The sequence below is a fragment of the Sciurus vulgaris genome, assembly GCF_902686455.1.
Source record: "Sciurus vulgaris genome assembly, chromosome: 1".
Taxonomy (NCBI): Eukaryota; Metazoa; Chordata; class Mammalia; order Rodentia; family Sciuridae; genus Sciurus; species Sciurus vulgaris.
The window spans coordinates 56,802,126-56,829,524 of NC_136461.1; the positions used below are offsets into that span (position 1 = coordinate 56,802,126).

Here is a 27,399-nt window from a genome sequence, read left to right on the forward strand (position 1 = left end):
GAGGCATCACAATATTAAATTTCAAGTTAACTAGGGTCATAGTAACAGAAACAGCACGATACTGGTACAAAACAGACATGTAGACCAATGGAACGGAATAGAAAACACAAAGACAAACCCACATAGCTACAGTCATCTGATTCTTGACAAAGATGCCAAAAACATTCTTTGGAGAAAAGATAGCCTTTTAAACAAATAGTGATGGAAAACCTGGATATTTTCATGTAGAATGAAACTAGATCTCTCTCGTTTCGAAGGGAGGGAAGATGCATGGGGAGGTATTAGGAAGTAAAATTGATCAAATTACATTTGGGTCCAAACCCCAAGTATAAGACCAGAAACTTTGCAACTGTTTGAAGAAAACATGGGTGCAGGCACACTCCCTGAATGGGACTCATATAGCTCAGGACATAAGAACAAGAATAAACAAATGGGACAGAATCAAATTTAAGAAGTATCAGGACAGCAAAGGAAATGATTAACAGTGAAGAGAGAATCTACAGAATGGAAGAAAGTCTTTGCCAGTTACTCTTCCAACAGAGGATTAATGGTCAGAACATACAAAGAACTAAAAAAACCTCAATGTTAAAAAAACAACTGCGTGGTGTGGTGGTGCAAGCCTGTAATCCCAGAGGCTAGGTAGGTTGAGGCAGGAGGATCACAAGTTCAAAGCCAGCCTCAGCAACTTAGCAAGAACCTGGGGATGTGGCTCAGTGGTAAAACACCCCTGGGTTCAATCCCTAGTAGAAAAAAAAAAAAAAACCCAGATAACCCAAAGACTAAATGTGCAAATGAACTGAACAGAGTTCTCAAAAGAAGTACAAATGGCTGACAACTATATGAAAAAATGTTTAACACTTCAGCACTTAGAGAAATGCAAACCGAAATTGCATTGAGATTCCATCTCACTTCAATTAGAATGACAATCTAGAATATGATTCACAATAAATTCTGGAGAGGATGTGAGGGGAAAAGGAACTCTAATATATGACTGGTTGGACTGTAAATTAGCATATCAACTATAGAAATCAAAAAGTTAAAAATAGAACCATCATATAATCCAATTATACCACTCCTTGATATTTATCCAAAAGAATTGAAGTCAGCGTACTTTAGAGATACACTCATACCCATGTTTATAGTGGCACGATTCACAATAGACAAATTATGGCATCAGCATAGATGTCCATCAACATATGGATAAAGAAAATGTGGTATATATACATAATGAAGTTTTATTCAGTCTTAAGATCTAAAATTATGTCATTTGGAGGAAAATGGATAGAACTGGAGACCATAATTCTGAGTAAAATAAGTCAGAAAAACAAGTATCATATTTTCTATCATATGTGGAAACTAAAGGGAATGAATAGGGTAAAAAAAAGGGATGAAAAGAGACCATTTGTGCAGTGGAAGGGGACCAGAGGAAGGGAGGGAAGATGCATGGGGAGGTATTAGGAAGTAAACTTGATCAAATTACATTTTTATGTGTAAACGAATATGCCAAGATGAAACTCATCATTCTGTATATTTAATATGCACAATAAAACAAAACAAAAAATTTTGTCAACTGAGCCAGGTATGGTAGTACATGCCTGTAGTCCCAGCTACTCAGGAGGCTGAGGCTCACAAATTGGAGACTATGTGTTCCATGTGTTTGAGCCCAGCCTGGGCAACATAATGAGAACACATCTCAAAAAAAAAAAAAAAAAAAAAAAAAAAAAAAAAATCAAATCAATTGGAGGTAAATACTTGAATTAACCTTTGAATTTTCTTATGCCCAGACCGTGCTGTTTTGATTACCATAGCTTTGCATTATGTTTTGAAGCCTAGTGTTGTAATGTCTCAAACTTTTCTTCCTCCTCAGGATAGTTTTGGTTATTCTAGGTCTTTTGTGGTTCCATATTAATTTTGTACTCTTTGTGGTTCTATGGAAAAATGCCATTGATATTTTAATGAACACTGCATTGATAGATCACTGGGTATTATAGACATTTTAACAATATTGATTCTTCAATCCATGGAAGTGGAATGTCTTTCTAGTATGTTACTTTTCTGTATAGGTATTGTGAGTGGGATTCTTTTTTCCAGTGCTGGGGATAAGACCCAGGTCCTTGCACTTGCGTATGTTCTGTCACAAAGCTAACATTCCCTGCCTCATTAAAAAAAAAAAAAATTCAGCTAGTTATTCTATAAAATGGCTGCTATGTTTTCTAGGTTGATTTTGTGTCTTGCAATATCACGGATTTGCTTATAAGTTTCAACTGTTTTTTGATGAAGTCTATGTTTTTCTTTATATGATGGATAGCATAGGCTACTATCCTTTTTGTTGTTGTTTCTCTGCATGTTTTTTTCCTCTGGAAACTTAATATTTTTCTCTTTAAAACTGGTTTTTAGCAACTTGATTCTGTGCTTTAGTGTGTCTTTTGTTTAGATTGAGTTTCTGTGGGTTTATGCTTTTGTCACATCTAGAAAAATTCAGTCATTATTTTTGGTCAAAATCTTTGTGTCCTATCCTCCTATTTCTCCTTTCCAGATTCCAATTGCAGCATTATTCAGCTTCCTATTTTAAGTTTAAATAAGTTTGTTCACTTTTTCTCATTTTATTTTGGATATTTTCTATTATTGTTTTCAAGTTCACAGCCTTTTCTGTTGTACATAATTTGCTCAATCTTTAAAAAAAGTTTTTACAATACCTTTTTTTTTTGTCTTTTTTTTTTTTTTTTTTTTTTTTAAATGTGGTGCTGGGGATTGAACCCAGTGCCTCTCACACATGCTAGGCAAGTGCTCTACCACTGGAACCACAATCCCAGTCCTAACTTGCTCAATCTCATTCCATGTGTTTTTCATTCTGCATATTGTACTTTTCATCTCTAGAATTTCTATTGGGATCTTTCTTATGTCTGCCATTTCTATTGCTATGTGCTTAATTTCCTTTTATCTGAGTATATTTATAATTCTTTTAAAGTTTCTTTTTCTGTTAATTCCATTAGCTATTTGTTTCTTTTGATAAATTTTTCTGCTGATTAGGGGGTTATAGTTTTTGTTACTTTGCATATCTGGTAAATTTTTAAAAATAATTTATTTATTTTGATTCATTGTAAACAAATGGGGTACAACTTATTTCTCTGGTAGTACATGAAGTAGAGTCATACCATTTGTGTAATCATACATGTACATAGGGTGTCTCATTTTGTTATTTTTCCTTCCCCCCACCCCTCCCACCTCTCTTTTCCTATATACAATCCATCCTTCCTCCATTCTTGCCTCCCTTCCACCCCCATTATGTATCATCATCCGCTTATCAGAGAGATCATTTGGCCTTTGGTTTTTTGGAATTGGCTTATCTCACTTAGCATGATATTCTCCAACTTCATCCATTTGCCTGCAAATGCCATAATTTTATTTTTCTTTATGGCTGAGTAATATTCCATTGTGTATATATACCACAGTTTCTTTATCCACTCATCAATTGAAGGGCATCAAGGTTGGTTCCACAATCTGGCTATTGTGAATTGAGCAGCTATGAACATTGATGTGGCTGTATACCTCTGTAGTATGCTGATTTTAAGTCCTTTGGGTATAAGCCAAGGAGTGGGATAGCTGGGTCAAATGGTGGTTCCATTCCAAGTTTTCTAAGGAATCTCCACACTGCTTTCCAGAGTGGCTGCACTAATTTGCAACCCAATCAATACAAGTATACCTTTTTCCCCACATTCTTGCCAACACCTATTGTTGCTTGTATTCTTGATAATCACCATTCTAATTGGGGTGAGATGAAATCTTAAGGTAGTTCTGATTTACATTTCTTATTACTAGAGATGTTGAACATTTTTTTTCATATATCTGTTGATTGCCTGTAGATCTTCTTCCGTGAAGTGTCTGCTCATTTCCTTAGCCCATTTGTTGATTGGTTGTTTGTATTCTTGGTGTAAAGTTTTTTGAGTTCTTTATAGATTCTGGAGATTAGTGCTCTATCTGAAGTGTGAGTGGCAAAGATTTTCTCCCACTCTGTAGGCTCTCTCTTCACATTACTGATAGTTTCCTTTGCTGAGAAAAAGCTTTTTAGTTTGAATCTGTCCCACTTATTAATTCCTGCTTTTATTTCTTGTGCTTTGGGAATCATGTTAAGGAAGTCTAAGCTGACATGATGAAGATTTGGACCTACTTTTTCTTCTATGAGGTGCAGGGTCTTTGGACTGATTCCAAGGTCCTTGATCCATTTTGAGTTGTGTTTTGTGCAGTGAGGGATAGGGGTTTAGTTTCATTCTGCTGCATATGGATTTCCAGTTTTGCCAGCACCATTTGTTGAACAGGCTGTCTTTTCTCCATTGTATGCTTTTGGCATCTTTGTCTAGTATGAGAAAACTATTTATTTGGGTTTCTCTCTGTGTCCTGTATTCTGTACCATTGACCTACCTGTCTATTTTGGTGCCAATACCATGCTGTTTTTGTTACTATTGCTCTGTAGTATAGTTGGAGTTCTGGTATTGTAATACCCCCCTGCTTCGTTCTTCCTGCTAAGGATTGCTTTAGCTATTCTGGGATGTCTGGTAAGTTTTGATGGGATGCTGGGCATTTTTATTATTTTACATTGTTGAATGCTGGATTTTGTTCTATTTCATGAGTATTGAACTTGGTTCTGGCATACGATGTTACTTGAAGATCAGTTTGAACATTTTGAGGTTCTCTTTTAAGATGTTAAGGTGATTGCAAAGTAGTTTTTATTCTAATTTGGCTCTTCTCCTAAAGCACAACCATTCTGAAGATGCCACCTAATGTCATAGGTATTACAAGCTCCCTCTATTCTGGTTGGTGAGAACATTAACTATTTTCAGCTCTGTGATGTCCAGGGAATTGTTTATTGTTTTTTAGACATTCTTTCCATAGCCTTTTTAATTAGTACTCAAGTTATTCCCTTTATTCTATGCAAATACATAACAGAGAAAGAAGAATGATGACAAACTCTGGAGTTTATTTTCTTTTGGCAGCATTCCAGATGACCTGAACTTAGTCAACTTACTGCCTCAATGTGGTGAGACCAGTATGCTTTATTTTGGTTCCTTTGCCTGCTGATTGCCTCCAGGAAGTAATCTGGGGCAATCATAAACCTTACTTCCTTTACCCATCTCCCTCAACCTCTGGGGATCATTAGCTCTGCCATTACCTGTAGTTCAAAGTTTGAAATAGTTGCTTTATGTATTTGTCTGGTTTTCTGGTTGCCTATGGCAGAGATGGTAATTCAGGTCAGTGTGAAGCTAGATTAATACAAAATACATTGTTTTCATAATGAGCAAAGTCAACATTGCTTTTACTTGTATTATACTGTTTTTTTCAGCATACGTTCTGAGAGATTTTTGGAAAGATAACAGCTAAAATGTACTTTTTAATTTTTTACTTCTGAGAAAATAAAATATTCTTAGCAAGTTATTTGAGTTAATAAAAGATTCTTAGGTTACTGTACTTTAGTGTACTTAAAGAACTGTTAAAATTGAGTGAAATGATTTCATTCCTTTCAATTTAGTTTAACATTAAAACCAGCTATCCTTTCTTTCCCAGAAATGCTACATATCAATATTAACACCCCACATACATTTATATCTTCAAAATCAAAGGATGGTGTATCTGTTGATGATAAGGGTTACCAGGATCTAAAAATCTGGAGGAACTAATCTTTCATTCCACTAAACATGAGGTAAAAAATATTGCCATTGACAGGGTAGAAAATACATTAATATAAGGATAGAAAATTTAAAGTTTTATTCAATGGAGATCTTAAAAGCTCAACAAGGCAAGAGGAAATAACATGGAACTGAGAATGGGCTTACTGAATTTCAGATTTATGTATTACTATGCTTTGGATCTTAAATTTTCCTGAAAGGCCCATGTTGAAAGCTTGTTCCCGGGAGTGGTGCCATTAGGAGGTTGTAGAACCTCTAAGAGGTGAAGCCTAGTGAGGTCTTTGGGTCATTGAGGGCATGTCTTTAAAGGGAACATGGACCTTGACCTCTTCGTCTTTCTCTGACTGTGAGACAAGAGGTTATCTCTGCCACATACTTCCATTGTAATGGGTTTAATTGATCATGGACTGAATTCTTCAAAACTGCAAGTTAAAATAAATCTTTTTTTCTTTATAAGTTGCTAATCTTAGGCATTTTTTATAGTAATAGAAAGCTGATTAATACAAATATTTTGCCTTTTTTGGATACTATAACTACTTTGTTATATAGATGTTCTTATTCTTATTTTGTAGATGAGGAAACTCATTTTTAAGTTTTCAAAGACAAAGGTAGTGAATATTTCCACATACTTTCCACTACTAAAGGTTGCAAAACTGTCTGGACAATGTGAGGAGAAGATCACAAGATACCAAATAGCAGGACACTGAGGATGGTGGTGGCTCAGAACTATAAAGTAATCAGACATCATCTGATCTTGTGAAACCTGTATATTCCCACACATTTTTTAGACTATTTCATATCTATCCTCTTTTTAAACATGCAATATTTTACCCACCTCCACTTTACTCTTAGAAGTATGACTTTGATTTTTATTTCCCAAGAAAGCAAATGTATCAGAGAATTTCTACATGCAACTAACATCAGACTTACCAATCCATCCATCCATCTGTATTTGAATTTAAAGACTCTACCTTTATATAGAATGGAATATGGCCATGCTGCAGCCTAGGCTAAGCTCTCTATTGGTGCATTGGATCCCATATGCTTCCACAGATCAAGGAGATTGATTTTGAAGATAATAGCTATTCTTTTTCACCATTTCCTGCTTGACTAGATCAAAATTTTCAACCAATATGCATAGTCAGAACCTTTGTCTCATCACTGAAACACAGTTCAATAAGACTCTCAATTTGGTTTTGGTTCATGTCTGTTCACAGCAATTGAGGGGAACTACATTTTTTATAAGGATCTCTTCTAGTGTTACAATTCTAGATCACTGTAGCAATAATAGCTAATATTTATAGTGCTTATTCTATGCTTGATACTTAGTAAACACTTTGCATGCATTGTTTACTTAACTCTCACAACAATCCTAAAGAGATACTATTATAATCTTCATTTTACAGATAAAGAAACTAGGGGTTAGACAAGTTAATAACTGGTTTTAGCCGGTAAATAGCACAGAATTCAAATATGACTTCAGTCTTCATATTATTAAAGTGTCATACCAAGTATTTTGTGAACTCAATTGCATACACACTAATGTGAATGAAAATTTACTGTTTTTTATATTTATATATTTAATGTCAATAAATAGAAAAGTAAAAGTTGTTACAAAATCCACAGTAATTTTTATCTTAATTTGTAACAATTTACATGATCACATACCTTTAAACAGGAAGAGTTTTAGCATATAAATACTTGGAAAGGATTCTAATTTTAATTTGGTTCAATAATTAATAGCCATGATTTCTGGGCTAAAGTTATATTTATTGTTTTCTGACCCAATTTTTAATAAAAAATAGTAACATTAAGTAGATCACAGTCATTCTATATATTGATAATATAAAATTACATTGAGAAATCAAAAGTCATTAAATATTAAGAGTATATTACATATATTATGTCTTCTGGTAAACTTAAGGAATAGATATTTAATAATCTTGCAGTTTAAAGAAAGGAAGAACAACTTCAAATTTGTACAAGTTAATCAAGGAGAAATCTGGAGAACCTTGTATTAAAAAGAAAGGCATTTATATTTGGCATTTTCTTCCAATGAAAAAATATAGTCTGTGGTGTCAACATGACATTTACTTAAATGTTTATAAAAAGCATTTAGGTCACTGATTCTGAAAGTTAGCTGAATACTGGAATCACCTAGATAGTTTAAAAAGTATAAATGTCTATATAACCCGCCTAAAATTTAAAATTAACTGATAAAAGGTAGGTCCTATACATACTAGTTCCTAAATTGATTCCAATGTGCACCAATTTAAAAATCATTAGCTTTGAGAATTGTTTTACAACCAGAAAGATTAGTCTTCATATGGATTCCCCATGGCTAAATTTCAGTGAATATGTTGTTATTTTAAGTATCTGATAGATGTATCTCCCTTGATTAAAAAAATAAATACTTAAAGGGAATAGATTTTGATTTATTCATCATTGTCTCCACATACAGGGAACAATGAAAGGCACATAGTAGTTGCTAAATACTATCTTCTGAATGAACACATGATTGCCCTATACTTCTTAGGCATCTCCTTCTTCTGGTAGATTGTGAGTGTAAGAATTCAAAAGATATTTATGGAAACAGAAAGAATGAATAAAGAAATGGGGATGTTTTAAGGTGAAAGAAAATCTTACATAAACATATTTTAACAACATACATATATATAAATAGATCAAAAGTAGAAAAAGAATATACAAAAGAGTGCAATATTTAGCAGTTGAAAATTCACTGAACTTTTAAATATTCTTCACATTCTTATACTTAGAAACGAAGAAGTAATCCTAAATAACAGTTCTTCAGCAAATATCTATAAATGCATGTGTAGATAAGTTTTCTTTTAAAAAACAGATATAATCTTGATGAACCAAACACAGCTCAGTTTTTCAAAATTCAAGTAAATAAAATTTTAGTTACAACCATGACAGGTTTTCCAGATAGTAGTATTACAAAACAAACTGTTTCTCGTTAAAATATTTGGTATTGCCTTTTGTTATGTTTTCTCAGTTGAGATTTAGTAGCTCCTTCACAGTCTCACATTGATAACTATTTTGACACATCCTCACATAATGTGTTTACTTAGAGAAACCTGATTAATAACAGAAATTCTTTTTAGTAGCTAATTTGCAGATATGGCTTCATTTATCAAAGTTCCTCAAGTATTAGATAATTTTTAATTTGGTTAGTATCTTAGGCTACGAAACTTTGGTTTTCTTAAAATCAACATTGGTTGCTTGATGGCAGGTTTGTCACCAAAAAGTGCTGCTTCACTCTCTGTGGTTGGAAATCTCTTCTGATATATCAAGGGATATTCCTTCTGAAACTTAAAAATGAGGTGAGGAATTAGAAGGCATTTAACATTATTTCCCTAGTTGATGCCAGTGCTCAACATTTTATGATGAGAATTCAGCACATTTTTCAAAGATGGATTACAGAGACAAATATTCTTTCATTTTATCTTTAATTCTTTCTCCCTTTCATTTCATGTATGTGGAAGGCACACTAAAAGATCTCTTAGCTCCCTGCTAGCACTGACATTCTAGGATTCTTTTCTATTGCTAATTCTCCCCTTAATTTCCAGATCTCTTCCATTGTAAAGCCCATGAAGATCTCAGGGTACAGGTCATGTTTCTTTGTGTGTTTCTGACTTAGAATTATTCTTAGAATTATGACTAGAATCATGGGGCAATTGGAGTTTGCCTTCAAGCAAATGGTAGTGATGAGTTAATCAAGTTATGTATTAAAGTCCAGATTTTATAATTGTTTTCCCAGGCCAATTTTAAGCTATAATTAATAAGCTATAATTCTACAAACCACCAGAAACAAAGGACTGAATTATTATTTTTGCTATTATTTAAAAATTCAGGATATATTTTAGAAGTAGTTTAATGCCTACATATAATATACCATAATATATAGCCCATATATTTAAGTTACAAATGATTAAAATAAGAAATTAGATTTGAAACGTTACTAAAAGGCAACTACTTACAGCATATTATAATTGAGGACTTGTTCATTCTCTTACCTGCTTTAGTTTTCTTCTTTTCTCTTTTAGAGGTAAACTCTTATTTTTAATAATATTCTCTAAAAGTTCTGCAATTGCTGCTTGAGAGGTAGAAATCTTTTGTTCATCAAATTCCTGTGCACTAATCTGTTTACAATAAGAATAAGTTGGCAAAGGAGCAAATAGTCCATCTCCAGGATTTTTAATCTGTAGTGAACAATATGAGATAGTAAAAAAACTATTAATTCTGGTCATGTCCTTATTTCATAAAGCATTCTTTTGGTGAGATCTAGTAGAGAATATTTTGCTACTAATCAAACATTCAATGCATTAAGAAAACTGTATTATGCAGTAGTGATGTCAGTAAGATCAAAAGTCTAGTTCTACAGTCTACTAGTTTTAAAACTCAGCATAAAACATCAATATTATGACTTATTAATAAAGTATCTGTCTACTGTTCTTTAGATAGTAGACAAGAATGGCTGTAATTATAAGTCAGGAAATAACAGAATGAGAAAAAGCATAATGTATGTGCTGGTCAGCCTAAGCTGAATATAGCAGTTATCTGTTGTTTCTGGCAGCTTGGTATTCTTTTTCTCTTTCTTTTAATAATTCCCTACTGTGCTTTTCCCTCTATCTTCACCTGTTTTGAAACGAATTCTAATTTTGTAGAACCAATCAGAATATGACCCTCTTTCCATCACTCTCATACTCAATTACCTAAAGAATGCACATTTAACCTAGATTGGGCCAACTGAGAGTCCAAACCCAGAACTTTTCAAATTGGGGCTGGAGGGATGGCTCTTTTTCTTTGCATTCCAAACATAAGGGTATGATGCATGCACTTTCATCAGCCATGTTCCCCATCATGTGATGGAGCCATTTGTTAAAAATAGGACTGAAGTATAAATATGAGGTGGTAAGATGTGCACAGGTTCCTAGTTCTATGTCTACACTGCTGACTTTTAGAGGTTATTTATATGTGCTAATAAAATCTCCCTTTTTGATGGGGCTAGTTTGAGATAAGTGTGCCATGTGCAATGACTAATGCACAGACTTTTAAGACTCAAATATACCTACGTGGCCCTTTTTTAAGTAGTCAAGATGTTTCTCTACTGCAGTCTGTAAGTAAGAGGGTACTTGAAGAATTTCCTGATGATGATCCATTAAGAAAGAAACTAATCTTGTAGCAAGAAGCTCATCAAGATCCACTTCTTCAGCACAGCACAGCACACACCGAGAAAAAGTATGTATCATCTAGAAAGAGTAAAAAATTTGAATTTAAAAATTTAAGATTTCATATAAATTAGAATATCAGTAATTTCCAGGCAGCACTATGTGAAGTAATGAGATAAAGTGAGAAGCAGACTTCACTTTAAAAATGAAGACAATAATTTATTACAGTTAGAAAGGTAAACATTCTACTATGCTTTAAGTCCTTTTTAAAGTCCTTGTGAAGTATTTCCTTAACATAATTTCAAAGGATTATATAAGGCTTAGATTTATCTTTAGTTTTGTCACAATTATATCAGTAAATATGGCAGGTTCTATTAATACCACATGGATATGTTGGTTAAAAGATTGTTAGAGAACAGGGACTTACCACATTAAGTTAATTTCACAAAAATATAACCAGGAGAATATATCACTCACACAGAATATAGATTCAGCACAGGTTGCAAACTTGGCATTATATCTTTTAAAACTCTGGAAAATAGTTTTAAAAGCTTATTCTATCAGTCTTTAAACAGCAACTTAATACACACATTTTTTAGTTCCATCATAGGAATCCTTATATCCTGAGATAAATTTTGTTTCAAAATTCATCACTGTTATATCCATAAAATCTACACACACACACACACCTCATTCTATAATAATTAGAATGGTTTTTCTTTCTAGTTCCAAGGCTCAGTCCTTAGCTTTTTGCTCTTTTCCATATTGTTCATCCTCTAGAACTCATTTGCTCTTATTATCTTCAGCTACCATCTCTATGTGGATGTCTCAATAAAAACTTTCTCTGACCTGCCTTTTTGTTCACCCAGCTCACATTTCCAGTATTTTACTGGATAAATTTTACTTGAATGTCTTATAATTTTAAACCACAAAGTATAAAACCAAAATTATCTCTTTTCTACTTATGTTTCTCGAAACATCTTATAAAAATTTATACGATGAGTCAAAATGCAGTCTGTAATAAAAAACATTATTCTTAATAATGACATAATTACAGACATCATTACCCTATGTACATGCAGGATTACATGAATGGTGTGAATCTACATTGTGTACAACCATAGAAACCAAGTTGTATCCCATTTGTGTACAATGAATCAAAATGCAATCTGTAAAAATAAAAAATCACAAAATGAAAAAAAATGCCATAATTACTCAAGAATAGTTCTTCTTTATTTTAAGTCTGTCACTATATTAAAAAAACTGGTATTATAATGAATGGAAGAACAGCATAATTAAAGATTTCTTACTGTGAGAACCTTTGGTAAATTAAAGCTCCAGCCTATTGTAGAACCAACTTAGATATCCTTCAACAGATAAATGGATAAAGAAACTGTGGTATATATACACAATGGAATACTATTCAGCCATAAAGAATAATAATATTATGGCATTTGCAAATAAATGGATGGAATTGGAGAATATCATGCTGAGTGAAATAAGCCAAGCCCAAAAAACCAAAAGCCAAATGTTTTCCCTGATAAGTGGATGATGATAAATAAAGGGGGTGGGGGGTGCGGGGAGTGAGAGAAGAATGGAGGAACTCTGGATTATGTAGAAGGAAATGAGAGGGAGCGGGGTATGAAAAATGGTGGAATGAGACAGACATCTCTACCCTATGTACATGTACGATTACATAAATGGTATGACTCTACATCATGTATAACCATAGAAATGAAATGAGGCACCCCATTTGTGTACAATGAATCAAAATGCAGTCTGTAAAAAATTAAAAGATAAATAAAAAGAAAAAAAAAGAAAGTGGCAGTTCTCAAAGGAGTCAGATCATTTGAAGGAATCATTTTCAACCAATAATCTGTACATCAATGCTTCAATCTACATTTTCTAAGAAATCTGAGACAGCTTGGTAATAATGTTTCCTAACTTTTTCCATCATGATGACCTACTACCATAATTCATCAAATACACCTTTCCTACCACCATACTCTGAAACACTTACAATATATGGATTTATTTCCCTTTAGTTCTCCACTTTCACAAAGCTCTAGTATCCTTAACGGTCAAACACTATGATAGCTTTCTCTTCCTTCACCACCAAACAGAAATGGCACACGCTAGCATAATGTGATATGACTGTATATGGATCACTAGGAAGGTACACAGGATGCATGAGAAAGCTAAGTCCTCTGTCAAGATTAATACCCGGATACAAAAGTATAACAGACTGGGCACAAAAGATTAGTGCAAAAGTATTTGCTACTAGAAAAAGTTATAGATTTCTAAGTCTTTCTAACTCAAAAATCTAGGACTTCGAAATCAGGACTCACTTGAGGGGTACTTTAAGATAGGTTTTCTTTTTTCATTTGGTTTTTCACAAACCAAATTATGAATCAGAGCTTATTATTTCCATAAGAAATAAACTTACCAGTGATCTTGTACCCATTACATCATGGAGTTTGGGCATATCAACATTTTGACTCATTCGAGAAATCATGCGCATTAAGAGTTGAAGCCGTCTACGATTTGGTGGGGGAAGTAACAAACAACATAACTGCAGTGCATTGATGGCAACTCTCTCTAAATGAGGTTGCAGCAAACCTAGAAGGCAAAGTGACCCCCACCCCAAAAAAATTCATCAATGATACTAGTTGCTTTCATACTACCAGTAAATACAGTTATAAAAAGAGGTTAAAATAATATCTTAACATTTCATTTCTTTTAATTATGGAGAAATTTCCATACTCCTCAAGAACATAACAAGTCTCAATATTTTCTTCATTATGTATTTCTAAGTATTAAAATTCTTCACTTATTAAAAATAAAGTGACAAAGAATAAGCAAAATTGAAGAAAAAGGAAGTGCTTTAAGAGGTTGAATAAATCTTGGTTATGTCATGACAAAAGTCCTTTACAGGAATATCTTTTGGAGAGAAAAAACAAGCAATTTCAGAGAAAAAGAGCGATATAAGCAAAATAGAGTTAGTAAACATAAAAAGTTAATTTTGCATGCACTGGAAGCAACAACCTTACTTTGCGTGCCAGTCAACATAGAAGAAGCTGGAAGTAAAGGATTTTCTGCAAGTTCTATTGTACTTTTGCAAAGTCTTTTATTGATTGTGGTACTAGACTCTCCGAGTTCACTGTTCATAGCTGTTTGCATACTTGTGCTGCCTTTTCCAAGATTTGGTTTCATGATAATTTCAGCCACTGGTGTATTGATATAACTACTCCGTCTAGTACTGCTTCTTAAAAGTAAACTCTGAGATCTACAAAGTTGTTTTGACTTGCATTTCCCATTAGATAATTCTTCTTGGTCTTGAACAGTCAATGTAGAGGTTCTCTTAAACCCAGCACAGAGTGGCTTTTGAACACTTTCCTCTGAATGAAGATTCAATAAGAATTCCTGGTTGGGCTCTGACTCTAAAACTTGTTTATTATTTTGTCCTTCCATGTTCTGAACAGATTGATGGAAGGTACTCGACACCTTTTTACTTGAATTCTCAGGCATATCTATAATTCCCTCCAAAGAAGAGCACCTTGGTTTGATGTTAGAGGCCAGAGCATGCATACTACTTAAGCCTATTAAATTATGACAGCTTCCTCCCATTATGTCATTGGCACTGGCTCTTCTGTTTCTTAAATTAACTAGTTGTATTTTCTTAGCACATCTTTCTTGAAATCCTTGATCACTTATCTGTAGTTTCTCAGTAGAATCTGATTCTTCTTTGTTTTTGTCTTTGTGAAGCAGACTAAGAAGAAGACACTCAGTTGATTTGAAGGAATTCAGATTATTTAAGTGAAGGATTTTTGAAGTCTGTGGATCATCTTGGATTTTATGTATCCCACTGGGTCTATCTGAAACTGTGACGTAGCCACAAACAACTACCAGGAATGAAACAAAAATTAAGATGCAACTGTATGACAGTGAACAAAAATAAAACAAAAACAATAGTAAAGTTAAAAAACAAAGCATCACTGTGATACACATTGTTAGTATAGTACAAATAGCAGCTGCTTAATGTGGAAGGCACTTAAATAGGACACATGCAACATTCAGTTATAAACGTGCAAGATTGACTAGAGGTTTCCCATTTTTCTGTGATATAAATAACATCCTAATTAAATGGATTGAGTCAGAATTCATTTAAAAATATCTGCTCTCATCCTGTAAATAGCAGAAACCTCTTAAATGTAAGACAACCATGGTATAATAGAACATTTAGAGTCATCTGTTGGTATCCTTGAGGAACTCATTCCCAGATTGCCCATGGACACCAAAATCTACTGATTTAAGCCCCTTATGTAAAACAGTGTAATATTTGCATATAACCCAGCATATGCTCCCATACCTTTTAAATATATATTTCTTATAATATATAATGCAAAATGAATACTATGAAAAGAGTTGTTATGCTCTATTATTTAAGAATAATGACAAGGAAAAGAAGACTGTACATAATCGGTACAGCTGCAATTTTTTAATTTTTATTTTTCTCAATATGTCCAATCTTGGGTTGGCTGAATCCATGGATGTAGAAGCCAGAGACATGGTCTTTGCTCTTGATTCCTGACATGGAGTTTTTAATACCTTTGATTTTTTGTTATTCACGAGGAACCTATTTATGCTAATGTAACTCATGACTGGCCATGCTAACAGTGTCAGAATGTTCAACCCCATCTACACCATCTACAGGGAAGGAGGCTGAAGATTGAGTTCAATCACCAAAAGTCCATGATTCAATCAATCATGCCTGAGCAAATAAAACTGCAATTAAAACTCTGGAACAATGAGGCCAAGGGAGCTTCTGGGTTTGTGAATACATGGATGTACTGGGAGGTAGTCTTCCCAGAGAGGGCACAGAGGCTCTGGGACACCCCTCAACTCCACACCTTGCCATTGGCATCTGTTCCCTTCAGCTGTTCCAGAATTCTATCCTTTAAAACAAACTGATAATTATAAGTAAAGCACTTTCCTGAGTTCTGTGAGTTATAGAGAATTATTGAACCTGAGAGGGATTTGAATGAACCTCTGAACTGATAGTTGGTTGGACAGAAGAGCAGATACCCTGGGGACCTCACTAGCTGCTGGCATCTGAATTGAGGACAGTCTTGTGTAACTGAGCCCTTAACCTATGGGGTTTAGGCTAACTCTGGTGATCAAAGTGTTAGAAATACATTGCATTGTATGACACTAAACTGATGTCAGGACAACTGATGTTGGAACAATATACTGGAATCATTAGAAAACAACAAAATAGCAACCACAGTATTATAGCCTGCTACTTTCATATTTACCTATTTACCTATGCCTCTATAGACTCGTTTTTCTTTTCTTCTCTCTCTCTTTTTTTCTTCTTTTTGAGACAGGGTCTTGCCATATTAACCAGGCTGTCCTCAAGCTCTTGGGTTTGAGCATTCCTCCTGCCTCAGCTGAATGAGTAACTGGGACTACAGGTGTGCCACCACACCTGGCTACCTCTGCTTTTAGACCTCTTAAATTTTAAGAAACTTAAAAACTTTAATAAATTTAAATAATAAGCAAAATTCATACATACCCAAAATGTTCACAAATAATTCATAATATTCAAATGTAAGTAGAGGTTCAGGGAGATCCAGAAAATAATCTGCGATTGTTCTGAATACATCTCGCTCAAATCCAACATAAGTTGGGTTATTTGTATCATTACTTCTTGGCCCTAAAATGTAGAAGGGAAAATAATCAAAATATATTTTAATTTAAATACAATTTTAAAATTATGTATTAAAGTGTAATACATGTATTGCACAAGGGAGCTTTTTTAATGTATATTTTTTTAGTTGTAGATGGACACAACTTTATCTGATTTATTTATTTTTATGTGTTGTTGAGTATCATACATAGTGATCATACGCTCTACCATGAAGCTATAACCCCAGGCCAGGAGAGAGCTAGGTTTAACAACAAATTCTGCCACAATCCAAAATTTAAAGGGCTGTGCACATTTCATGCCTTATTATTATCTTTTAGTTAGAATTCACTGTAAGCAGTCAATTGCTAGCAGTTTGTTTTATTTTAATACTATTTTAATACCTGAAAAGTTATACACAAAGTAAAAATGTTAATATATTTTAAACCATGAGGGGAGTTTGCTTTAAGTAAATATTATTGCAATTGATTTTGTAAAGCAAAGACTATCTGGATAATACAAAGAATTCTTCCAACTTATCTTTTATAAATTTACATTTTTATTAATAAATTTCGCATGACATGAAGCATACCCTTAATTAACTTAAATAATATCTACACTGTGATTTCTTAATATTAACACAACTTTTTAAATAATTATGATAACTCATTAATGTTTTCCTCAGAAATAAGATTGGATCATACTTTACAATTAAGAAAACTGAGGCTCAAAGTAATTTGCATCAGATGAAAAAGTCCTTGATAGTGAAGCTAAAATTAGAACTTACTGAATGTACAAGGTCCAGGACTTTTAGGTCTAACAACATTTAAAATATGGTTCATAGATTACATATAACAGAATTATGCAATATGCTTATTAAAAATACAAGCTCCTGTACACAAACCAGAATCCACAGAGGTGGAACTAAGAATTTACTGACCTAAAAATGCTTGCTTCTGGTTCATTAATTTAGTGGTTTCCAAACACTTACTTGGGGATCTTCACTATAAGTAATATAAAAAAAATTCCTTGAACTACTGAATCAACCAATCAGAATCTCTGTAGTCTCCCTAGTGACTGTGATATGCATTCAGATTTTAGATTCACTATGCCATGTGTCAAGTTAAAATCTCTTCCTAAGTCCAAATCATCTTTTATATCTGTTTCCAAACTTTTATATAACTAAATATGTATAAGTACACACAATGAAAAAAAGCACACATACAAATAGCTTAAAGACAAACATAGATCTTATATAGAGCAAAATAGATATTTTTCTAAAGAAGATATAAGAAATATTCTGAATATGCTTCACTATTATTAGAATGTCTTCTAGGGCAGAAAACATATGTTTACTGGAAATAATAAAGAATTTAGAGAATTTAGGTTTGAGCTCTAAATCCTTCACATTAACAGAAAACTCAGAGGGTCTTGATTTTCTCCTCTGGGGAAAAAAATTGAGAATACTGATTATTGATTCTTATATTTCACAGAATTACTCTGGGGTATTAAATAATATTGCTATTAAATTGAAATTCAATAAGTTATATATGAGGTATCATTTTGGTATACATTCGATTGGGAAGTGAGGGAAAAGAAATCCCTAAAGATGAATGTCAGAGAAATCTGTATTAATGTGCTTATCTGAGTTGTCAACCAAGAGCCAAGAATGAGAGAGAAGAGAATTAGGTAAGGAAGGTTGAAATAGAATTAAGTCTTAAGGTTATGAACAGGATCTTTACCTTAATTTCATAAATAAAATGTTTCTGTAACTTATTTACATTGCTATTTATTCTGTTATTTTGTCACATTGACACCCAGTGGACAACAAAGGAATACTTATCCTGAACATTAAAAAAACTCTATCTGATTTTCATTAAGTTTATAAGAACTAGAATCTATACTACATTTATAACTAAAATTATTAAAATAAAGTTAAATTTTGATGATTTAGAAGCATATATCTATAAAATTTTCAAAATTTATTTTGAAATTAATTAGGGCTTGAACTAGGATCTTAAATTATAAAAATCAATTGTCACTGATCACTATGAAAAAGCTTGATCATTTAAATGATAAAAGATTATGGACTGGTGACAGATCTTTTTTTTTGTAAACATAAAAGTCCTATTAGTATGTACTTGGGACTAGTAGCATGTTATAAAGCACCTGAATATTGAAGACACGTACAAGGAAAAAGGGAATGAAGTAGGCTTTATGAAACTTTACTTCTGATTGAATCTTTTCTGCCTTACAGGCTGTTTTACTTTCAAGTGGCCATTTGAACCCTCTGGCCTCTCACTGAGGTAATTACTATAGTCTAGATTTACCTAAAAAATCCTTTGAAATCCTCTAGCCTATGATTTTGATTTATGTGAACTGAGCCATAAATGATGGGCTTGCATTATAAAATCACCTTCTGCAAAGAAAACATTACTTAAGGGCTCCATAAGTAATCAATTGTACTAGATTTTCACTTAAACATCAAGAGAAATAATACACTTTAATTTTATTAGGATTTTTATGAGTTATTTAAAAATTTCCTTGGTTCTTGCTAAATACTTATTTATATGTATGACTTACATGTATTTATATGTATAATTTATAAGTATAATTTAACTTACAATTTGCTAGGCACTTCATGGCAGATAATACCCAGTGAGGAAGGTCATCTAGACACAAAGAACATAAACATTGTTTATTAAGTCACACAATTTTTATGATAGTATATTTTAGAACTTCACACTTATGTATAATTATTCATGGATATACACATGTATATACGGGTATATTATCAGAATTAAAATATATCATATGTTTAACAACACATAGGATGAGCTTAATACTTTAAAATATAGAGTTTGAAAAAGCTATAGAGCTCTTGAGTTTGACTCTATCTACAATACATAAAATAATTAGCTAAGCCCAAATCAAGAATTACTTTGGGGTACATTTAGACATAAGCTTTTAATATTCATTTTTATATACACCACCATTTTCTCTTCATCCTTATTTTGGTTCTGTCTGTTGTTATATTACTTGAATATTACTGACTTTGGTGAGACCTATGCTTGAAATGAACTATAGTTGAACATTAGGGTATTTTACAATGAGGCTTGCTTAAAATCTTTCCAACTGCCACCATTTTTATCTTGTCCATCATTAAATCTTTAGCCAATGCCTTGAAAATTGTATATTTCAAGACAAATGTAGATAATCAACAGATTTTACTATTTTTTTACCTTTTGAATGCTTAACCTGTTATTTAAAATTATCATACACCTTAGTAGTTAAACAATTTCTTACAATAACATGAATGATATCCTATAAAAATTTTTCCACTGTTACTACTAAAGCAAGTATAATATAAAACAATAGACCCTCTGGTGTTCCCTCAGTGAAAATATTGCACTTTCTAAGTTTGGATCTCTCTGCTCTCCACTATAGCTGCATCCTTTGTTACTAAGTTTGGAAAGATTCCGTTTTCTTTTATTAATACCAACCTGATTTGTCCTGTAGTACAACTACTCCATGCTTACTGGTATTGGTCATGTTATACATTACATATTGAGGAATTACTTGGCTTGGATTTATCAGTTCTTCTAGGGATGGCACACCTAAAATGGTTTGCAGACTGAAAAGAAAGAATAAACCTTTTTTATTTCCTCCATAAAAGAAGAGAAAGAGAATATGAGTATGACTGGAGAACAAAGTCATCAGAATATTTTGTTTAGTTCTTAAACAAACTCCCAAAGCATCTAATTTTAAATATATTTATCCCCAAAACATTCCAAAGATTCCAATATGGAACATTAAACTATAGCTATGACTTCAATTAAATTCAATGAAAAAGCAAATTATACGAAAGTATTTATTTCTACAGCAAATGTTTATTTATTAGGAAACATATATAGGTTAAATTCTAAGCTTTGAGAATTAATCTGTTCTTATTTACAGATTCTTAGAAAATGTCAAATTAATAATCAGAATGTTTCAGGAATTTGATTTTAGCTTAGGTTCATCTTACTAGATCAGAATAATATATCTCCAAACTTCTTCAATATCTTCCTGGCCTATTTCTCTCTTATCAACTGAGTTTTCTTGATCTTCATTGATCATTTCATGATTCCTTTTCTCTGTATTTTCCTGACATAAAAAAAAAAAAGAATTACTATTGTTTGTTATACTCAAAGTAAGGAAATATCAAACAGGTACCACTCCTAATACTTAGTAGTTTTATTAATATGTCTATTATGGAGCTACAAAGTAAGTGCTGAATAAATAATGTAGCATATGGTTTTGGTTTTTGATTTTATAGTTGCCATTAACATAAAAGAATCAACTTATTTCTAAGTATTGTTCACATTATAAAAGTCTAGGAGCAAGACAGATTAGTTGAGGAGTTGTGTGGTGACATATTGGTGTTATAGTTTTGATTGTGAATGTCCCTCAAAGGTCCACGTGTTGAAAACTTGGTCCCTAACCTATGGCACTACTACTGAGATGTGGTGGAAACTTTAGCAGCTGGGGCCTAATGGAAGGAAGTTAAGTCATTGTGGGGTGTCTTTGAAGAGGATATTGGGACCCTGTCCTTTCCTTTCTCTTAATTCTCAGTTGCTATGAGGTGAGCAGTTTCCTCTGCCACACACCTCCCACTATGATTAACTATTTTCCAGCATGCTCCAAAGCAAGAGAGTCAAATGACCATGGAATGAAACCTCTGATACTGTGAGCCTAAATAAACCTTTCATCTTTTGGATTCTCTCAAGAAATTTTGGCACAGTGATGGAAGGCTGACTATCACACCAGGTAAGAAAACATTATTAAATTATTTAAGTATCATTTTCAATGTCTCACTATCATTTTTGTCATTGTTTCTATGGATGTGAAATAAATTTACATATATATTTTTAGAATGCAATGTCAATTAGATTTTGGTATTGGCTTCAATATTAAAGCATCATCTACTTTTAATATTTTTATTATTAAGCACATAGTATTTATATTAAAAATTGTGATTAATAAAGGGGCATTTTTACCTGGAAGAAATGTAATCCATGCTTCTTAGGAGTTCTACGAGATAAGTTTCTTAATTTAAAAACACTATCTTTATCTTTGGGAAAGTTCTCTATGCTGTTTTTTCTTAATTCTGGATGTCTTCGTGGAAGAGTTTTAAGTGGAGAAGTTGCAGGAAATCTGGTTTAAAAATAATATGCAATTAAACAATATAAGATCAGAAACTAATTTTTATAGCCTATTTTAAAATTCACACAAAAACCTTGATTTACTTATATCGCCAAGGAATGAAGATTCTACATGAATTAATTTTCCCATTATACTTTAAAAAATGTTAATAATTTCTTGTTTTAGTACATTCTGCATATTTTAATTTTACTTATGGAAAATTCAGGGTTACTATTACAATTTGTTGGAGAAATACTTCTTATACACAAAATGGTTCTAAAATGCAACGATTTTCTACATTTCCTTTGATGAGTTATTTAGTTTGTATATATTTTCTGGCTTTTGCCTGTCTGTTTATCTTAATTTTCCAAACTTAGTTTCTTGCTCCTTTTGGTTATTATGTTTTTTCCTCCTTTTATTTTTGTATAAAATATTTCAAAGATAAAGTACAGAACATAATAGAAATTGACATTTATGTATGTAACTATCAAGTAATGCAATCATTGACATTTTGCTGAAGATTTCATTTTTTTTTAAAGTAAAAGAAAATCTTTGCACATTCCATTTTTTCTCCTCTCCTGTTTAAAGGAAATCATAAATCACGATTAGTGTCCATGCTTTCATATTTCAGAAGATATGTATGAACAATATGTGGTCTTTTTCAACTCATGGTTTCTCTTATTATACATTAAATTTATACATAACCCTTTTTTTGGGTGCTGGGGATTGAACAAGGAAGAGGCACTCAACCACTGAGCCATCCCCAGCCCTGTTTTGTATTTTATTTAGAGACAGGATTTCACTGAGTTGCTTAGCACCTTGCTGACGCTGGCACTGAACTCTCAAAACTCCTACCTTAGCCTCCAGAGCTGCTGGGATTACAGGTGTGCGCCATCATGACCAGCCCATGCATAACTTTTTAGTGACATTAGAAGTTCCTTCTTATTCTGTCATAGAAATTCTTTCTTTTTTTGGTGGGGTGTGGGGGATAGTGGTATGGCGGATTGAACCCACGGGTGCTTTACAACTGAGGTACATCCCCAACCCTTTTCATGTTTATATTTTGAGACAGGGACTAAGTTGTTGAGGCTTTGAACTTGTGATCCTCTTGCTTTAGCCTCCTGAGTCACTGGGATTACAGGTATGTGCCACCATGCTATACAAATACTTTCTTAAATTCCTTCATAATAGCTTTATTCTTCATGTTTAGATGTCTAAGTCATACATAACTTATACTGAGTTCCCGCCTATGTGTGGGTTTGTTTTCCCAGCATTTAAGGTAATTTAAGCCCAGATATCAAGTAAGGCAATTAATACTCCCTTCTTTGTTCTTCAAAACTGCCTTGGGCCTTTATCAAATGAATTTTAGAATTTTCTTGTCAAATTCTACAAAAAGTTATATTGAGATATGGAATGAAAATGTACTAAATTTACACATGAATTTGGAAGAACTGACATACACATAAGACAATATGGTATTTTTGTCCATTTATTCCCGTTAATAACAATTCATCCAGTAAGGTCTCAAACATTTTTAGGAAACTTTATTTCTAGATATTTTGGAGTTTTGTTACCATCATAAAAGACGAGAGGCAGAGAGTAGTTGAGTAGCTATGCAGAAATGCAAATAAGAAAGAATAACCTAACAAAAAGAGCATTCATATTGGAGAGATAAGTGTATAGAAAGTAATAGAAAATGAATTAACACAATAGGAAAGAACCTATATCTAAGATATTTAATTTGAAAAATGTTAATGTTATAGTGGAAAAAAAAAGATAGACATTAGAAATCAAAGACCTAGTTGAACGAATATTTAACAACCCTACCTGAATGAAAGGAAAAACAATTATGTTAGCAGGAGGGGGTCAGAAAGCCTTCATAGAAAAGATTATAAAGGAGTTGAGAAGAAATGTTTAGTTTAATAGTCTCATAAATGTATATAATGCTTCAAGGTGGAAGAACATTTCAGAAATGAGAAACAAGATTTGCTGAAGCATGGTCTCAGCATTCTCATTTGTAAAAAGGGATGCTCTGCTCAGCTATTCTAGGGATCAAATTAGAAAACATGTAAATCACAAAGCAGAGTTTCTGATACATGATAACTGCTTGATAAATATTCTCTTTAACCTATGTTTTTTTTTGGTTGTTATATAGTTTGCTATTATATAATCACATGAATTTTTAGATTGAATTATGTTATTTGAAGGTAAGAACCTGTGAATTTGCCTTATAATTACAGAATCCACAAAACTAAAAGTCAGTATCATACGTCCTTGAAATGTCATAACACTTTCATAACGGGCAGTGATGTTTCCCTTTCCAATTATTATATACGCTAACGCTCAACAAATTTGAATTTTGTAGCCATTAACTTAACCAGACTTTCTAGATGATTTTAATTGAATTAGAACACTTTTCTGAAGAAAATGTTAGGGCTGGGGAAATAGCTCAGTTGGTAGAGTGCCTGCCTTGCAAGCACAAGGCCCTGGGTTCAATCCCTAGCACCACCCAAAAAAAAAAAAAAAAAAAAAAAGTTACTTATCTTGAAAAAAAGCTACTACAGTAAAAACATGATAAAAGTGGAGATAAAACTTCATAGTAATTTCACTTTGTAGTTATGTATCTGTTAAGTACCTGAATAGCTGATTGTTGTCATCAAGATTTTCTGATCCCCATCTGCCTTTGATATCTTCAATTACATGATTCTTCAGAAATTTCCTCAACAATTGAATAGTTTGCTGCCTTGTAACTTCAGGACCAAAATTACTATTATTTCTTAATAGGTCACAGAGCCAATCCACTGCTTCTCCTGCTGTGAAACAATTGCCATATTTTTTAAAGTGTTGCCTGTGTTTTCTTAGAGGCATTCCTGCTCGAAAAGATGTAGTGACTTCATTCCACTGTAAAAATTAAAAAATTAAACCTCTTACTGATTTGGAATATATTAGGTAAATAAATTTCTTTAATTCACATCTGATTACACTAAAATTTTTTGAAGAAATCACCTTATTTGTGCTATATAAAAACTTTATATCATGCTTTCCTTTTACTAATTCTAGTGCTCTAGTAATATTTTCATATAATAGAGTTTTACTAAATATATTCATTGGCCAGTCAGTTTATTTAGGAAACTTAGGAAAAAGGAAGAACTCCAGAGTACCTCTCTCTTAGTCCTTGCTAGGGAAAGCATCTGCTTCTTTTTTTTTCACTTCAACTAAGACTAACACAATGGTAGCATCTGTGCCAGGATATGAGATTTATAGTCATTATTTTACTTTAATTCTCACAATTTTATGAATAGGTACTATTACTTCATTTTTTGTATACGGAATATGAAGCACACAGAGTAATAATTTGACCAAGGTCACACAGCTAAGTGATAAACCAGGCATTCAAATCCAAGTTTGAATGACTCTAGAATCTGTATTCTCAATTATTGTGCGGGCCACATAAAACTTCTGGCAGGCAGTTATTATACTGGTAAAATGCCTTTACTACTAGGTATTTATTATAGTATCTTTTATTTGAAGATTTGTTTGGTGAATATAGAACAGATGAGGTAAATTAAGTAAAATGTGAATCCACTGCATATCTAAGAACCTTGTGACATCTACATTAAAAAAAAATTATTTTCTAAATTGTCCTCACATCAGCCAAATTTTTATATTTGTGAAAGCTCTAATACTAGAGCATGAAGGTGTTGGTAGTATAGAATGAACACATCATTTTTAAATTGAAAAAGTCCTATATTGGAGGTCAAGAAATCTAATCTGTAACTCTATGTATGTGACTATTAGCTAGGTTATCACTTGTCTAATCTATGTGGGCCAGGTATCACAATATAGAATCTTAAGGCCTGAACATGTTAACTGTTTTCTTTCCACACCTCCCCATTTCATTTTAATATCAAGCAGCCCATTATGTACTGGCTGGGTATATAGTAGTAAAAATGACAGAAAGGAGTCTCTAGCCTCAAGGAGATTACAAAATGGCTGTCCTGTAAAACAGTATAGTGTAGTGGTTTATAGGTGAGCTCTGGAGTCACACCACTAGGGTATGTTTTCCAATTGTAGTTCTATTTATTGCGTATGAATTTTTGGGTCTTATTTTATTCTCTGTGCTTATCTTCTTAGTCATAAGGTAGGGACATTAGCACCTACCTAATGAGTGTATACTAGTTAGTGTGGAGTAAATGTTAAGTTTTCATTATTTTATTATGGTGTCCTACTTTCATCTAATTTAATGAATTTTTAATAATGTGATAGTATTACCTGATTAAGGTTCTTTCCACTCCTAAATTCCATTCTTTATATTGATATACAATTAATTATTTATTGAGCAACAGAATTCATGTCAAGATCACCATATCTGGAAGATCTGCATTCTTCTAACTCTTCTATTTACTGTTTATGTGACTTTTGGGATAGCCATTTAACTTCTGTAAGCCTCATTTTCCACATTGTTAAGTAAGCCTAAGAATACATGCCCACTCCTGAGGGGCATTCCTGAGAGGATAATTTGCTTATTATTGTATACATCACAACACACTTTCATATACAGGGCCTCTCAAGAAATCCCTTAAGGTGGGCACGTGTTTCCTGCCTATTTTACCAATGTGAAAATGAGGCTCGCAGATGTTAAGTGAATCTCCTAACCACAGAACCAGTAGCTGAGTATGCAGGAGGGCCGAAGCTCTAAAGGCAATGTAAACTGTACACACAGATCCAGTGACCACCCACAGGGGTTGCTGATGGGTACTTAAAACTACTCCGGCTTTAGTAGGAGGCTCTCTCCTACAGCTGTTCGGCCTGTACTTTCTGCCTCAAATTCTTCATGCCCAAGAAAGGACTCACACTGGGGCTTGCGTTCAATCTGACCCTGCCAAACTCTGGAGCTCAATCTGGACTCTAATTCTGGGCATGGTTCGTAAAGTGCGGGTGGGAAGCGACTCAAATCGGTGTATTCCATCACGTTCCCGCGGTCCAGACACCGTCAGGCGCGGGGTCGTCTAACCAAAGCGAGTACGATGCGGTTTTTCCCGGGCGCTTCCCCGAGGCCCTCAGGCCCCAGGCAGCTGGGCGCAGAGGCCCAGACCCGCAAAGGAGGGGAAGAGTCGAGCCTGGACAATTCCCCTCACCCTCCTTCCACCGAATGGAGGTGCCCGGGCTCCCCTCCCTCTGCCCGAGTGGTGGCTGCCGCCGGCCCGCGGACCAGGCTCGTCATTCCGCGTCCTCTTACCAGCTTGGTAGCCCGATAAGGCCCGGGAGGCACACCCCGACCCTCCATAGGTCAACGCTGGCCGGCGTCCATGGAGAGGGAAGGCGACACTCAATCGGCGCTGCCCCGGCGGCGGCTGCTGTCCGGACACAACTGTCGGCCCCGCGGTTGATTTGAATACCTCGGAGGGCTGCGCTGATTGGCCGCGCTCCGAGTCACGTGACGTCGCCGCGACGGGGGGCGCAGTGGGCGGGAGGAGGCGCATTGGACCTGCTGCGCAAAGGTGGTGAGAGCTGTGGGCCGGGGCTGGAGAGCCTGGTACGAGGACCTGCTGGGCTGCCCGCTCAGGACCTCTACCCGCTTTTCCAGGCGCAGCTTCTCCCTCTTGCGGTCGCTAGCAAGGTGAAATTATGTTTCCATGCTCTCAAGGGGCGAGGC

General features: G+C 33.9%; 1 protein-coding gene across 3 annotated transcripts; it reads right to left on the minus strand.

Moving 5' to 3' along the window:
• Window positions 1–8,628: 8,628 nt before the first annotated feature.
• Window positions 8,629–27,130, minus strand: DEPDC1 (DEP domain containing 1). Of its 3 annotated transcripts, XM_079126532.1 has the most exons (12): window positions 26,983–27,130; window positions 24,379–24,644; window positions 21,599–21,755; window positions 20,587–20,705; window positions 20,063–20,193; window positions 19,184–19,231; window positions 16,449–16,589; window positions 13,924–14,775; window positions 13,320–13,492; window positions 10,778–10,954; window positions 9,719–9,904; window positions 8,629–9,013 (listed from the first exon to the last, which is right to left on the minus strand). In XM_079126532.1, exons 1-12 carry the CDS (start codon window positions 27,028–27,030, stop codon window positions 8,873–8,875), a joined length of 2,439 nt encoding a protein of 812 aa, XP_078982658.1. In that variant the 5' UTR covers window positions 27,031–27,130; the 3' UTR covers window positions 8,629–8,872. The 3 variants fall into 3 exon arrangements, with proteins under 3 accessions (XP_078982658.1, XP_078982660.1, XP_078982659.1); XM_079126534.1 differs by lacking the exon at window positions 13,924–14,775; XM_079126533.1 differs by lacking the exon at window positions 8,629–9,013 and having other exon boundaries at window positions 9,811–9,904; window positions 10,774–10,954.
• Window positions 27,131–27,399: the final 269 nt, after the last annotated feature.

Coding starts and splice junctions, on each gene's coding strand:
- DEPDC1 (XM_079126532.1), bottom strand. CDS start 27,030: ATGGAGGGTCGGGGTGTGCCTCCCGGGCCTTATCGGGCTACCAAGCTG. Junction 24,645..26,982: donor CTTATCGGGCTACCAAGCTG/GTAAGAGGACGC, acceptor TAATTTTTACAG/TGGAATGAAGTCACTACATC. Junction 16,590..19,183: donor CATGAAGTGCCTAGCAAATT/GTAAGTTAAATT, acceptor TCTACATTTTAG/GGCCAAGAAGTAATGATACA.